Raw genomic sequence first — 16,677 nt, forward strand, 5'->3', positions numbered from 1 at the left:
TCCCTAACACATTCAATGAACTCTGCCTCCAGATGGTCAATAAATATCTCTACTGCCAGGCCCGCTATATTTAAAGGCCCCCTTTAAATCGCATTTCATCAACATGATTTGGGCGTAACGCGATTGGTGAATTGGTGAACAATTTTTTTTAAATGTGAAATTGTTAGCTATTACATGATTTCATTCCCAGTTACCTTAAGTCTACTCTAGGTGTTTAATTCCCATTGTGCAATCTTCTACAACACAGTCGCATGAGAACACAACTACGACATTATAGCTGAACAGACTGTATTTCTAAAGTTCAATTGTGCAGGAATTGGTGGGAATGTGTGATAAAATCCATTTCTTGTGTATCCAATTGTATCAGAGAAGCATACATTTTCGAAGAATGCAACATTCAGAGCACAGTCAGTTCTTAATTCTGCCCTGTGACTATTCGAAGGACTATTGTAAGTTCTTCGATAGGTAATTGGGGACAGTTTAGGGGACACAGGCAGCTGGAGAAAGAGAAAGAGAAAGAACTAGGGGTAGTATATGCCATAGAAGAACAAAAAAAAGGGGCATGAAAAAGGACTTGTGAACAAACTTAGGGAGAATCCTAAGATACTTTATATTAAAGGGAAGAGGTAGTGAAAGGGTAGTGCCCATTTGGGACCAAAAGGCAATCGGTGTGTGAACCGCAGGATATCAGAAGGATGTTCAATGAATATTTCTCTTCGGTTCTCCCTTTCCAGAGTGAAAACTGAAGTATGGCATTCAGGAAAAGGCACTGTGAAGAACTTACACATTTTGACATAGGAAGTGGGGAGGCACCAGATGTTCTTACAGGCTTAAAAATGGACAAATCCCCTAGCCTGGACAAATTGTATCCCAGACTGCTATGGAAGTGAAGCAGGAAATTGCAGGGGCATTAACACAAATCTTTCTCTCCTCTCTGCCCATGGGTGGGGGCGGGGGGGGGGGGGGGGGGGGGGGGGGGAGGAGGAGGAGGAAGGGAGGGGGCGGGTGCCGCCAGAGGACTGGAAGACGTCTAATGTGGTTCTAGTTTTCAACAAAGGTGGTACAGATGAACCAGGAAATTATAGACTGGTCAGCCTCATGTCAGCAGTAAGGAAACTACTGGAGAAAATTCTGAAGGACAGAATTAATATCTACCTGCGAAGACATGGGTTAATTAGGGATAGTCAACATGGCTTTGGCAGAGGGAGGTCATACCAAACAAATTTGTTAGAATTTTTCAAAAATCTGATCAAGTGTGTTGCTTGGGGAATTTCAGTTGATGTTGTTTATATAGATTTTAGCAAAGCTTTTGACAAGGTACCACATAGGATCAAGAAGCTTAAAACAGAGTTCAGGAAAACTTGGCAAGAGGGAGCAGAAGCTGGCTTAGTAATAGGACATAAAGGGTAGTATTAGAAGGTTGTTTAAGTGACTGGAGGCCAGTGTCCAGCAGCGTACTACAAGAATGAGTACTGGGACCTTACCGTTTGTTCTCTAATGCATGGTTGCATTCTTTGCAAACCCACATTATAGAAAAATCACACTTTAGAAACAGCGCTTAAAGTTGGTGATGGAACTGCTTGACAGCCAACACACATTTTAAAAAGGTTTGTGCTTTAGAAGCAGTGTCCCCAATTTGTCAATCACATTACAGCAAATTCACATTAACAAAACACATTTTACAGTAGAACAATCTGTATATGAAAATGTAGGGGGAATGTTAAGCAAGTTTGCACATGACACCAAGGATGGTTCTTAGTGAAGATGATGGTTGTAGATATATAGATGGGTTGGTCAGATGGGCAGAGCAGTGGCATATGGTATTGAACGCTGTTAAGTGGAAGGTGATACACTTTGGAAGAAACACAAGATGAGGGAGTATTTAATAAATGGCAGGTCACTGGATTGCTCAGAGGAACAGAGAGTTCTTGGGGTAATTATTCACAGAGCCCTGAAGTCAGTAGTACATGTGAATAGGATAGTTAAGGCGGCAAATGGGACTCTTTCTTTCATCAGTTATGGCATAGAGTACAACAGCAAGAAGGTAATGCCGTTGTACAGAGCGTTGGTTAGGCCACAGCTGGAGTACTGTGTGCAGTCTGGTAACCCCACTAGAGGAACGATATAGCACTCAAGAGATATACAGAGAAGGCTCACCAGGATGCTGCCTGGGATGGAGCAATTGAGATATAAGAAAAGAGACAGACTTGGATTGTCTTCTTTAGAGCAGAAAAGGCTGAAGGAGGAAATGATTGAAGTGTATAAGGTTATTAGGACTGGGGTCAATCACAGAGGAGTTGTAATTTTAGGGTAAGGGACAGGAGATTCAGAGGGGATTTGAGAAAAAAAACCTTTTCACTCAGAATTTGGTGGGAATCTGGAATGCACTGCCTGGAAAGGTAGTAGAGACTGGAAACTTTACAAATGTAAGATCATATTGTGGTGGTGCCTGTAACTGCGGCAGAGTGAGTGATCTCTTAGTCATCAGGAGTTAACTTGTATAGTCAATCGATTCTTGGAAGCTGAAATGGGGCCTGGTCCACCAAACTTGGGGCCAGTCACCTGGCTGATGCAGCAGCTGGAGTATTGGTGGTGATGAGGTGGCGTTGGCAGCAGTGATATTCCAGGTCAGGTCAGCAGGGCTGCTTCAGTGTGCTTCTCCTTGCTGTTGCATCCTCAAGCAATGGCTTGGCTGCTACAGAGTGTGGCAGCATCCCATAACTATTTAGGAAATGAAGAAGCCATGTATAGAACAAAATAATGTAATTGGCCCTAAATTTTTATTATAATTTATGTAACCAAAGTGGCAGTGAATTATGGCAGCTTCTATACATTTTACTGTAACTGCATAAATACATGTAACAAAAAATGTCTATTACTACTACAACCTTTTAAAAAATCTGGATGAGCACTTGAAATATCATAACATTCAATGATATGGCATAAGTGCAGAAAATTGGAATAGTACACCTTTAGTGATGGATATCGTTCGTGCAATTTGATGGGTCTAATAAGGGCCTTTTTTGTGCTGAGGGACCATATAACTCTGATTCTAAATGGGAAAGTTATTTGTGAAGAAGAGATAAAGAAGCTAAAAAGGCATTTACATAGGTTGAGCAGGAAAGCATCCAAATGGAATATAATGTCAGAAAATATGAAACTGACCATTTTAGTAGAAAAAGTAAAAAAAGTGCACCATCTAAATTGCGAAATATGCAGAGATTGGAGGTTCAAATATATCCTCATGGAAAGGTTGCAAAAGGTTGGTACGCATGTACAACAACTAATGAGGTAACCTAGTAGAATATACTGTTAATTACAAGGGGAACTAAATACAAAAAACTAGTAAGGTCATGTTTCACCTCCACAGGGTACCGGTGAGACCTCATCTGAGGTAGGTGTACAACATTAGCGCCCTTAGTTAAGGAAGGATGTAAGTGCACTGAAAGCATTTCAGTGATTCACAAAAATACCTGGAATGGGTGATTTATCTTATGGTGAAAATTTGAATAGTGAGTTCAGGAAAGAGAGAGACTACTGAATTGAAACATAAAACCCTGATAGTTTTAACATGTTACATGGCAAGAATGCAAATAACCAGGAAAGCTAATAGGATGTTATGCTTTATTGCAAGGGGAAATTGAATACCAGAATAGGGAGGCCATGTTTCAGTTATAGAAGGCATTAGTCAGACCACAACTGGAGTACTGTGCACAGTAATGGTGACTATATTTACAGAAGGATGTTAATGCATTGGAGGCAGTTCAGACAAGGTCTACTAGACTAATAGCTGGAATGAGCGGATTGACTTAGGAGAAAGAGTAGACAGCCTCTAACCTCTGGAGTTTAGCAGTCAGAGGGTGAATTAATTGAAACATTTAAGATCACGAGGAAACATCTTCCACCCCGACCTCGAATTTACCTGGACCGTCTCAGACTCCTCCCTCCCTTTCCTAGACCTCTCCATTTCTATCTCGAGCGACCGAATCAACATGGACATTTACTATAAACCGACTGACTCCCACAGCTACCTAGACTACACCTCCTCCCACCCTGCCCCCTGTAAAAACGACATCCCATATTCCCAATTCCTTCGCCTCCGCTGCATCTGCTCACAGGAGGACCAGTTCCAATACCGAACAACCCAGATGGCCTCCTTCTTCAAAGACCGCAATTTCCCCCAGACGTGATCGACGATGCCCTCCAACGCATCTCCTCCACTTCCCGCTCCTCCACCCTTGAGCCCTGCCCCTCCAATCGCCACCAGGACAGAACCCCACTGGTCCTCACCTCCCACCCCACCAACCTCCATACACATCGTATCAGACGTATCCATATACGTTGTCATTTCCACCACCTCCAAACGGACCCCACCACCCTCCCCTCCCCTATATTTCCCTCCCCTCCCCTACCCTATCAGTGTTCCAAAAAGACCACTCCATCCGTGACTCCCTCGTCAGGCCCACATCCCCCACCAACCCAACGCCACTCCCGGCACCTTCCCCTGCAACCGCAAGAAATGCAAAACATGCGCCCACACCTCCCCCCTCATTTCCCTCCAAGGCCCCAAGGGATCCTTGCATATCTGCCACAACTTCACCTGCACCTCCACACACATCATTTACTGCGTCCACTGCACTCGATGTGGCCTCCTCTATATTGGGGAGACAGGCCGCCTACTTGAGGAATGTTTCAGAGAACACCTCTGGGACACCCAGACCAACCAACCCAACCACCCCGTGGCTCAACACTTCAACTCCCCTTCCCACTCCACCAAGGACATGCAGGTCCTTGGACTCCTCCATCGCCAGACCATAGCAACACGATGGCTGGAGGAAGAGCGCCTCATCTTCCACCTAGGAACCCTCCAACCATAAGGGATGAACTCAGATTTCTCCAGTTTCCTCATTTCCCCTACCCCCACCTTCTCTCAGTCCCAAACCTCGAACTCAGCACCACCTTCCTAACCTGCAATCTTCTTCCTGACCTTTCCGTCTCCGCCCCCATGCCCACCCCTACTCCGGCCTATCACCCTCAACTTATCACCCTCACCTTAACCTCCTTCCACCTATCGCATTTCCAACGTCCCTCCCCCAAGTCCCTCCTCCCTACCTTTTATCTTAGCCTGCTTGGCACACTTCCCTCATTCCTGAAGAAGGGCTCATGCCCTAAACATCGATTCTCCTGCTCCTTGGATGCTGCCTGACCTGCTGCGCTTTTCCAGCAACACATTTTCAGCTCTGATCTCCAGCATCTGCAGTCCTCACTTTCTCCTGGATATTGAAAGCATGGGTCCTTTCGTGGGATGATGTAGAACTAGGGGTCACAGCTTAAAAAAAAAGTGGGGTGCGGAATCATTTAATTTTAAGAGTGAAGAGTCTTTGAAAATCCCTTCCTCAAAAGGCAACAGATGGAGAATTTTTAAATATATCTACAGCAGAAGTAGATAGATTCTTGACTACCAAGGGAATGAAAGAATATTCGGCATATGCAGGAATGTAGAACTGAAGTTAAAATCAAATCAGCCGTGATCTTATGAATGGCAAAGCAGACTCATAGGGCTCGTTAGAGTGGTTGCCTACTCTTGTTCCTTAGAACATAGGACATTATGACAGTTCAGGCCCTTCAGCCCCCTTCTTTGTATGTTCGTGTCTATCCCTCAACGTGGGAGTTCTAGAACGAAGAATCACTGTTGTACTGGTGAAGAGCAGCCTTTCTGAACTGCTGCATTCTATGTGATCTAAGTAAACCCATAATGTCGTTGGGAAAGTATTCAAGAATTTTGACTAAACAACACTGAAGAAACAGCGATGTATTTTGATTCAGATGGCAACTTGCTCCTGTTAGGGTCATTCACTGCATAACTTTGCAGAACCACTGCTTACTCATGATCAGGATCACTCATGGTGTAAGTGTCCAGAGTCACTGTCTGTTTCAGGTAACCATGATGTGAAAGAGCCGGTGCTGGACAGGGGTGGGGGAGGAACAAAGTTAAAAATCACAACACCAGGTTTAGTCCAACAGGTTTATTTGGAAGCACTAGCTTTCGGAGCACTATTTCTTCATCAGGTGGTTGCGAAGCAGGACCGTAAAACAGTGTCATGCAAGCAAAATGATGCATTTAACAAATCTGTGTGTTATGGTCCTGCTTCACAACCACATGAAGAAACAGGGCTCCGAAAGCTAGTGCTTCCAAATAAACCTGTTGGACTATTATGTGTTGTGTGATTTTTAACTTATTCCAGGTAACAATCAGTCACCACATCACACCTTTGAGTACCTCAAACCAATTTTTAAATTGTCTGCTTCCTGTTCTGGAGGCATCAGTCCATTGAAGTTGTAAAATGTTGTTCACAAATAGGTCATTAAGGTACACATGCTGTTGGTCTGTATGAAGCTGGCACTGGACAGCAATGGCATCACGCACAAAATAGGCATAATTTCAGTGAGTCAGTATTACTGTTGCGCTTTATACATTGTTGAGGGCCAATGTTTGTGTATTAGGGAAAAAATGCAAAGCTAACTAAGGTTTGGATTCAATCTGCTTAAGCACATGCAACGTGGTGATAAGTTGCTACCGTGCAGACACACTGGAACGGAGAGGTAGCAACACAATTGAAGCCCTGGCTCAAATTAGGAGATGATTGTGAACTGACTTTCCTGACAAAGTATTCAGGAAAGGCAAGGAAGGAAAGAAAGAAAGATGGGAGACTTGGCACTTTCTGTAGAAGGAACTGTTACAGCACTGGTAGGGCTCACATACTATGGCATACAAAGACAGAATCTATTGGTTAAAATAGATGAACTATTTCACTTCTGGGTGATGGCCACCATAGTGGGAAAGAGACAGAAGAGTAAATCTGCACGCAATTACAGGATTAGACAAGTGCTAATGGAGAAATTTCATTTTTCTAATGGGATAGTTTCAACAGAAAGAAAATAACTGCGTAAATGTATGGCAAAGCACTTTGGCAAGAAGAACATGAATAAAAGCGAAGGCAAAGTCACCATCATTCTAGCAGATTATAGGACTGTTCTCTATAAACAGAGTTACTACATATTTCAAAGAACTAGATTCTATCTGAAGGTAAAACAATTTATAAATCACCAACATATAACTGTATCAGTTAAAAATCTACCCCCCCGCCCCCCCAGTCTCACTTAATTCCACCTCAAAACATACACAGACTCAAGAAATTGCTGTTATGGGCAGAGTAAAAGTCTGGGAAAGCATTGACATGGTGCCTGTCCACAGAGTTTGTCCTTTTGTCAACCAGAAAGCTTCTTCTCAATCTTCCTGCTTCCATTATTTTCATTTGTTTGCAGGAAGCACACGGTGACTGGTTCACATTTATAAAACTCTCTGATGTATTAACTGAAAGCTTACAACAACCGATGAGGGGAAACAAACAGGCTATCTTCAGGCTTGAGATGCTTTTTATTGCTGAGCAAAAATAGCTTCCTTCCTCTTCCAGAGTTCAAGTAATTTCTGAACATTCACACCATAAGCTATTCAGCTACCTGGGAACCAATTACAGTTTGTCTTGATGACTGGTCTCTAGCCCACAGACCAATCAGCTACTTGTTGTCAGCCAAACTTTGATTTGTACACACCTCTTGGCTCCAGCTAATCTGCAACTCGACCTTCTCTCACTGCTTAAACAAGCAATTGTGTAAACAGCACTTATAATGAATATCAGGAAACCTGTTTTTAAAAAATCTTTCAACAATCTTTGGTTTCTAAACCAGTTCATTCAATTTTACCACATAATCAAAAATACAGAAAAATAAACAAACTTTACACTGTTTAACAATAAATTATACCTATTCAAAGCAAGAGATTAGACTAAGTATTTTCTCACAAAGAATTGAAGGACTTTGGAACTTTCTTCCTTGAAAGGCTCTGAAAGCAGAGTCTGTGAATATTTTAAAGGAATAGATAGATAAATTCTTGATGAGTAAGACAGAATGTCCATTGGGGTAGACAGAAATGTGAAGTGATCAGATCAGTTAACAATTTACTGAATGGTGGAACAATCTCAAGAGGCTGAATGGCCTACTCAAGTTCCCAATTCAGATTAACTAAACTCATGACTTTCATTATTTGGCACTTGTACCATGGCTATCAGCCCTATGTCATAACAAAGGAAAATTGCTCATTTTAAAACGAGAAAATGTCATCAGATCACAAGCAGACGTCAATATTGGGGAAAAGCATGCCAGCAGAGCAGATCCATGTCACAAATTGCACAGGTCAGGTGCTGCTTTAACAATCCCCTATACTGATTAACTAATACCATGCATTAATCGTTATCCACACAGGAGTTTGAATTTGATCTCAAGTTTCTTTGGTGCGCTGATCACAGAGCTTCAGTTCTACTTGATGATTTGAAATCAATGACCATTTGCCCCGTGAAACCCTGCATTGTTAAAGTCTATACAAAGTTGATTAAACCGCAAATAGATTTTGAAAAATACATTTTGACCCATTTATCACAGTTTTGTATTTCAGTAACATGTTTTAACTATGAATCAGTGTCTTTTAGTGGCTCCAGCTGTGTTAGGCCTCACTGTATCCAAAATGCCTACAGAAAGGTTTGCCTTTCAAAACTAAATGGTACAATTTTAAATGAGAGCTGGAGGCTCACATACACAGGTTTGACAGCAGCGGGATAAGCTAGTGAGGTTGCTGAAACAGCAAACAGGATCCTCAGGCAGCAAACACAAAGGCAAGAAAATATTGCATCTTGCTGCCTCTCTCTCTCTTCTCCTTGTAAGATGCATTGTACAAACAGAACTACACCTTTATTCAAGATGTTAGTCACGTGCTCTTATATCCCAAATGGCTCAGCCTCAAAATTTGTTTGATAATGTACCTTGGGACATCTTAGGAGTATAAGGTGCTTTACAAATGTAAACTCGTCTTGTAAATTTCTGTACATCACTGCTTATGCTACAGAGTAAAGTGTACAATTCTGGATACCATTCATTTGAGAAGGTTCATTGCCATAGTGGTATCAGTCATGAGGGAGTTTAGCTACCCAAAGGAACAGAGAAGCTGGATTTGCTCTCATTATAGCAGAAGAGAGACTTAAATGGGGCGTTCAATACTGTTGAAAGTTAGGAGGTTTATTTCAATAGCACAAAGGGCACATTGGTCTGTAACAGAAGAACAAGTATGAAAATTAGGAGTAACAATTTTATAATGAACTGATGTGATATGAAATGCACTGTCTAAAAGAGCAGAAATAAATCCATTCATAACTTTCAAAAATGAACTTGAGCATCTATCTGAAAAAGAAAACAATGCTGTTGTGGAGCAAACCAGAGCATTGGAACTAACTTGAGCCTTCAGCTCATTAAACTGAATTCTTTCAGGCAACCCCTATAACTTGCGTGGAGGTGGTGAGGATAGTCCAGAAACCGAGGCTAATCTTGAGGACATGGAGTCAAATTCTAACACTTCTGATGAAATTATCATGTAAACACTGCTGAATGATTTAAAACCCATCTGGTTCACTAATTTCTAAGGGTAGGAAATCTACCATTTTTACCTTAACTGGCCTACTTTTGATTCCAGATCTAGTAATGTGGCTGACTCTTAACTGCCCTCGCCATTCACTGAGTTGTCAAAACTGCTGCAAAGTCTAAAGAAAGGAATGAAAATCAGACAGACCACCGCATTGATCTTGGCCCTGTTGATCCTTCAAAGTCGTCCTTAATAACATCTGAGAGCTTGCATAAAAATTGGGAGTTGTCCCACAGATTAGTCAAGCAACAGCCAGACAGTCACACTCACTGAATCATATCTCAATGTCCTAAACACCACAATTCCTGGTCTTCACCTGTCCTAGAGGTGTTCGCTCAGTTGTTTATAGTTAGGAGGATGATACTCAACATTAACTCAGAACCCCACAAAGTCTCATAGCATCAGGTCAAATATAGCCAAGGAAACATCCTGCTGAGTATCACCTAGTCTATGATCCTCCACCCAACAAGAGAGAAAAACATTTGACCTTGGCCCCAGTATTCTATCACTGATGCACCTGTCCATGACAGTTTTGGTCAGAATGCAGAGATAATATCATATTATGCATATCCTGCATTGTGCAGTGTGGCACTAACATAATGTTAAATGGACAGATTTTGAACAGATCTAGCAATATAAAACACCATATCTATGAGGCATTGCATGCCATCAGCAGCAGTAGACCCAACAAGCAGGAAGCTGGAAGAACACGGCAAGTCAGGCTGCACCAGGAGGTAGAGAAGTCAACGTTTCAAATATAACCCTTCTTCAGGACTAGGGTCGGGTGTAAGGGGAGCCACAGATAAAGGAGTGGGGTGCAGACTGGTGAAGTGGGGATAGGTCAACACAGGTAGAGGGTATGACTTGGCTGGTCAATGGTAGGAATGAACCTGGTTGGTGGTAAGAAGGGTCGATGAGAGGAATGGAAGGGAGGGGACATCCATCAACAGCAGTAGAACCACATTTTATAATCTCATGGCTTGCATATCTCCACAATCTACCATGATCATCAAGCCAGGTGTTGAACTCTAGTTCAATGAAGAGCTCAGCGTCAGGTGTATCTAAAAACAAGGCAACTACTTTGGAAAGCTATAACACAAGACTGCTTGCATGCAAAACAGAAGCAGCTTGCAACAGACATGGCCAAGTGATCTCACAAACAATGCATTGTATTAGGTCCTGCTGTCCTGTCACATCCTTGAGGTTAGAAGAGCAAAGTAAACCAGGCAGTATCAGGAGGTGAAGTCGTCCATGTTTTGGGTATAACTCTTCTTCCTGTCATCAATGGTGGTGGACAATTAAACAACTCACTGGAGGTGGGGGCTCGAAAAATATCCCATACTCAATGTCAAGATCAATGAACTTTAAGCCAATGCTCCATGAATTACCACCTTAAATTTGAATATTAACAGAATTAAGGCTGTGGATTGACCTTTTAAATTCACCAATGTCACAGAGTCAAAACAAGCCCATCTAAACCTCCAGTCCCACAACATTTTAAGCAGGAAAAAATAGAGTGAATAAAATTAAAAGGACAAATTGTCCAGTTGCTTCCTATGGACTAGTTTAAATATTCTGCTCCAAGATACACTCCTGTTCAACTTTTAGAAATTATTTGCTCTATAAACGGGTTGCATTCCACCTCTCCTTAAAACAGCTGCATTCCAAGCAGTCTCATACTCAGGTCACAAATTTTATTTTCACCAATCTCCAAAACATGAAATCCATCCAGACTATAATGCAAATTAAAAGCAACTGCCATGCTGAGTAGATCATTAGATTATTTGGAAATCAAATCTGATTTCGCTCATTTCTTCCCTCCTCTGCATAATTCAAACTGAAACTGCAAGAGTACTCAGGGAGTTGTTAGAAGTGTTTTACTAAAGACAATGTTCAACCAAAGCCGATCTGCTGTTCCACTGGTGCAAATTGATTTTAAAATTTTCACAGCCCTACTAAAAGCAGGAAACTCTTCAATATTCATCTCCATCATAAATAGCACAGCTACTTGAAATCTGAAAAAACAAAATTTCTTATATCATGACTCTTCCCCCCATTGTACATTTTTTGAAAAAAGCAATGGTCTACACAATTCTCTTCCCTTGCTCTAGTTTTTCCTAGAAGCTCTTCATTGTAATATCTTCTACTCATGAGTTATATCTGAAACATTTACTTCTATGTTTTCAACAGATGCTTCTTGATCTACTCAGAGTTGACATAAGTAGAGACCAACTCACGAGTACTCATTTGTAGGACATCTTGTGTTCAAAATGACAGTGTTGTGAAACTGACAAATGTTTGAACATTTGGGACACAGTAATCTTTTTCCTGAAATTGAGTTTTGCTTGCTTTCTTTGTTGTCTGACTTTTGAGGTTTCTGGAAGCTATTCATAGAATCCCTACAGTGTGGAAACAGGCCATTTGGCCTAATAACTCCACACTGACCCTCCAAAGAGTAGCCCACCCAGACTCATTCCCCTGACTAATACACCTAACTGATACATTCCTGAACACAATGGGCAATTTACCTAATCTGGTCATCTTTGAGTTGTGGGAGGAAAGCCACGCAGACACAGGCAGAATGTGCAGACTCCACATAGACAGTTGCCTGAGGCTGGAATCGAACCCAGCTCCCTGGAGCTGTGAGCCAGGGCTGCTAAACACTGAGCCACCATGCTACCCCTCAGAATCTCTTCTTGAAATTAAAGTTCACTTAAGATTTGCCTACTGTGGTTTTTTCAGTCAAGGACCGCAAATTATGAAACTCTCTTGCCCAACTTTAATAACCTTACACAGCTCAAGTTTAAGCTTATCACCTAAAAGCAATTCTGATTTACCTGGTCTTTTAAGCACATTTCCTCAGCCTAATGTCCTAAACTATGCACATACTAGCTCAAAAGAACTCCCTCTTTTTCACATTCCATCCATTTATTTGTGCTGAATTTGACACTATTTACCTTGATTACAAGATAATTCTACAATACAATTCAGCTACTACAAAGATTACTGCTCTGCTTTTTAGGTTATCAAAATATCTTATCACCAGCACAGCACCCCTACTAAACAGGGCCTGGTTCTTTAAAATAAATTGCTGCTAAACATATAATTTGCAAGACAAAATGTAACAGTTTATCGAATACTTTCAATGTAAACAGAACAGGAATGACAAGTAAACAGACATTTCAAGGTTCTGGATGCATTATCAATTACCACTGATATATAACTCTGGTAGTTCATAAGCACCAGCTCAGTTCTAGCTCCAGATCTAACTTGCTATTTTAGTATATTAGCAAACATTTCTGAGCTCTGGTACAAAAACCAAGAAATAAATAAAGAAGTAATATAAACCGATATATTCCACCATTAGTACACAGTGGAATTATTTCACACATAATAAAAACAATAATAGAGTGGGACTGGATAATTATAATTAGTTACTGCTGAGAGAGTGTATAATCTTCCCAGAATCTTCCCTTTTATAAAAGATTGCAGATAAAAGTACAACTTTCAAATAAAACCAGACATCCGATGAACATTTGGCAGCACAACTGTGAAATACGCTTTTCTCCCTTGATTCAACGTAGATTTTAGCATTATATTTTACTTGTAATCTACCCATTACATGTTCAAGGCACAACAACTTGAACTATGACTGCCACTAACTTAAAATATAATACAACATGATAGTACTCTCTTTAATATTGAAAGAATCCCAAGACCACAACACAATAAGTCTCTTTACCTCAAGTTCCAATGAGTTGCTGCTCAGTGTTCTGGAATACAGTGAACCAGTCTGGCTCAGGTATTAGACCGCAACGGTTACAGAAGGATGAACCTGATTCCAATTTTGCACCATCAGGTGTATTATCGAGTTGAAAGCTCAGCCCAAATGGATAGAAAGCAAGTTTGCCGTTTTCTAGTTGAAAGGTTTCTAATTAAAATGCATTTGGGAAAACACCTATCCAATTTCCTGAGGATATTGTTCCACAGGACAAACTTACACCTCAGTACTAAATCAGCAATCTCACTTGGCCAAAGGATCGGCTTAGATATGAAAGTGATACTTTGAAGTTGGGATGAAATGGAAGGGAGCAGTACTCTGCAGTAACTTGACCTGGCAGAGCTGAAAGGCAACAGTGAGTGCCAAAACAGACGTTCATTCCTCTTTTGATAATGTCATTTAGTACGAGGACAAAGTACACAAAATTGTTCATGTTGCTGTCAGTATTTCACATCCTGTGATTTCAAAAACAGAATAAGGCATTGAGTGCAAAAGATTTATCTTGTACATCAAAACTTAATTTACTGGAAGTTTTACAGACTGCTATTACTGGATAGTGATCAATTTGGAATAGTGATTTATACTGAATGTGGAGAGTATAACTACATATTTCAATGGCAGGACAGTATCTGTTCATTGCTTCTTTACTTGAGATCAGGTTGATAAATTCACTGCTCACTATTCATCATCTATCAATCAGGTCCTGTGCAATCTCTAATTTTTTTTCTGTTTAAGATTGCAATTAAGCAATAGTTCTCAGACTTTGCAGAATTTTTTTGCAACGGAGTTGAGGCAAACAACTATTAATAACATATTCAACTGGAGAGAAACACAGATTCATAGAACTTTATCCTCCCAAGTATCTCAACAGGAGACAATGAAAAGGAACAAAGACTCAGAGCATGGGTCATCTCCCTCTTATAACCCACAAGGACTGAAATCTGCATTAAACATGGAACTTCATGATCTGTAATACTTAGAAGATCATTCCTGTATTACAGAACCTTTTCATTACAAATCGCATTATAACTTTCATCTCCTACTTGCTCATACCTTGGGACCTGTCAAGCCTGGCCATGAATACTTAGACTGGATTTTCTTACAAAGAGAAAGTATGCTCATAAAGTTATTTCAAATGCTATCACGATAAGCACAAGAACAACTAATAAAAATAAACGTGTTTGGTTACTGGCAGCTGTCACAACCAATGTGAACACAATTCCATCCTGTCCTTATGTACAGTTCAGAGAATCAGGAATAAGGCTCCATCTGTCTGAACTACTAACAGAAATAGCGATAACAGTCAACCAAGCACACCCAAAAGTCAATTATTTCACACTTTACAACACAGATTAATATTGGAAGCTGGAGCAAGGAAATTAAAAGGTTGTTTCTATCACTGCCTCACTGTTAAAGTACAATTTCAAAGCGTTCAGACACTTGCCACAACTACACAACATAGATCCGCGCCGCTGGCATCCCCGGCCCGTTGTCACACGCGAGGCCCAGGCCGCAGGCCAAGTCCGGCCTGGGGAGCGAGAGGCAGCAGGGCAAGGTCAGCGCCGGGAAGGGGAATCCATCAACAGGGGCCCAGGCATTAACTCCAGGCCGGGGCCTGAGCGAGGCCGGCCGCTGCGGTCCACGATCCGGGCCCCCGGCCGCCACCAACACCGGAACCAGCCTCACCAAGGCCCGCATCCAGCGGGAGACACGGGCCCTCCCCTCACCCTCGGCTCTGGGACGCCTGCCCGCCGGTATTTCCCCCTCGCCGCTTACCGTATGATCGTGTTCGTCGGCTCGGGCCCTCAGGATGCCGATGGCGAGGCCGACACAGGCCAACAGTAGGAGTTTGCAGGGGGCCATGTCGTGTGGGGCTCTGGCTCCGAGCGCCGCTGTCGCCGGGTGCTCACCAGGCACTCACAGGCTCCGCTCCGGCCCCGCCTCGCCTCGCACTCTGCTCGGCCTCAGGAGGCGCGCGCCACCAGCCCGCCGTTCCGGCAGCGCCACGTCATCGGCGGCTCCGGGGGGGGGGGGGGGGGAGCACGCTGCAGCGTTGGGAGAGGGCGGGGGTGAGCGCGCCGAGGCGGATCAGGGCGGGAGCCACAAGGTTCAGTGGGCGAGGCTCAGCGGGTCAGTGGGCGGGGTCACACCGCACCGTGGGCGGAGTCACAACGCATTGTGGGCGACGTCATTTGACTCAGTGGGCGCGGGGGACGGGCGAGGTCTGCAGCGCCGCGTGGGCGGGGCCAAGCTTGACGTGCAACGGAAGCGTCAATAGGCGAGGCCATGACCCGAGGGGTAAGGTTGGGTTGACCAGCCCGGGGGTGGACCAACAGCCGGTTGTGGGCCAGGCGATCAGCGTTGGGGGCGGGACAATGAGATTCAACCAACGGGCGGGACCATTAAAGCCCAAGGGCGGGGCCAACAGTATTGGGGCGGGGAAATCAGGCCATGGGCAGGGCCATATCGCTGTGGGCGGGGCCATATTACTGGCGACGGGGGGGGCCGTGTCACCGGGGCGGGGCCATATCACCGGGGGCGTGGCAATCAGCCCTTGGGGCGGTGCTACCATCTGGGGGCGGGGCTAGTGACACGGGGGCGTGGCCAATGGGAGGGTCAGGGTCTCTCGCAAAAAGCTAGCCATGCCTTTGGAAATGCAGAAAGGTTCACTGGACTGATCCTTTGGATGGAAGGTTTCACAGACTCATATAGTCTACAGCTCAGTGAAAGGCCCTTCGAGTAATGTGTCAATCAAAAAAAAAGCACCTAACTATTCCAATTACAATTTTCAGCACTTAGCCCATAGAGTTGTAAAGTGCACATCTAAATACTTCCTAATTATTCTGAGGGTTTCAGTTTTCTGGTGAACACTGGAACAGTGAATATTGGCATGACTGAACCTGACCACACAGTAGATCCTAAGCTGTTACCCCCTTGCAATTCCAATTGTAAACAGTAGAAAGGCAGACGTTAGAGATGTTTCTCACTCCAAGGGTCATGAGTACCTGAAACTCTCTACCCCAGGAAGTGGCAAAGGTAATGCTACTGAATTATTTTTCATTGGACCATGGAATGTGCGAGTTGTTACCTGAATCACTATTTATTGCCTGTCCCCAATTGCACTTGAGAAGGTGATGGAGGAGTTGCTTTCTTAAACTGCTACAGTCCATGTGCTGCAAGCAGACCCACAGTCATTTTAGGAAGGAAGTTCCAGGATTTTGACTTAGTGACACCAAAGGAATGGCTGTACATTTCCAAATCACGATGGCAAGTGGCTGGGAAGTGAACTTGCAGGTGATGCGTTCCCATGTATCTCCTACCGTTGTCCTTTGAAGCGGTCATGAGTTTGGAAAAAGTTATAATCACT

At 43.1% G+C, this 16,677-nt stretch overlaps 1 protein-coding gene across 1 annotated transcript in view; it reads right to left on the reverse strand.

Annotated features, from left to right (window-relative positions):
- The window catches only part of tm9sf3 (transmembrane 9 superfamily member 3), a 148,134-nt gene extending 132,815 nt beyond the window's left edge, over positions 1-15,319 (reverse strand). Inside the window, exon 1 of the mRNA XM_072582943.1 lies at positions 15,087-15,319. Within this exon, the coding sequence (XP_072439044.1) occupies positions 15,087-15,173 (87 nt within the window). The 5' untranslated portion in view covers positions 15,174-15,319. The remainder of the gene's footprint in view (positions 1-15,086) is intronic.
- Between the last annotated feature and the right edge of the window lie 1,358 nt (positions 15,320-16,677).

The sequence above is a fragment of the Chiloscyllium punctatum genome, chromosome 13, assembly GCF_047496795.1.
Source record: "Chiloscyllium punctatum isolate Juve2018m chromosome 13, sChiPun1.3, whole genome shotgun sequence".
NCBI lineage: Eukaryota > Metazoa > Chordata > Chondrichthyes > Orectolobiformes > Hemiscylliidae > Chiloscyllium > Chiloscyllium punctatum.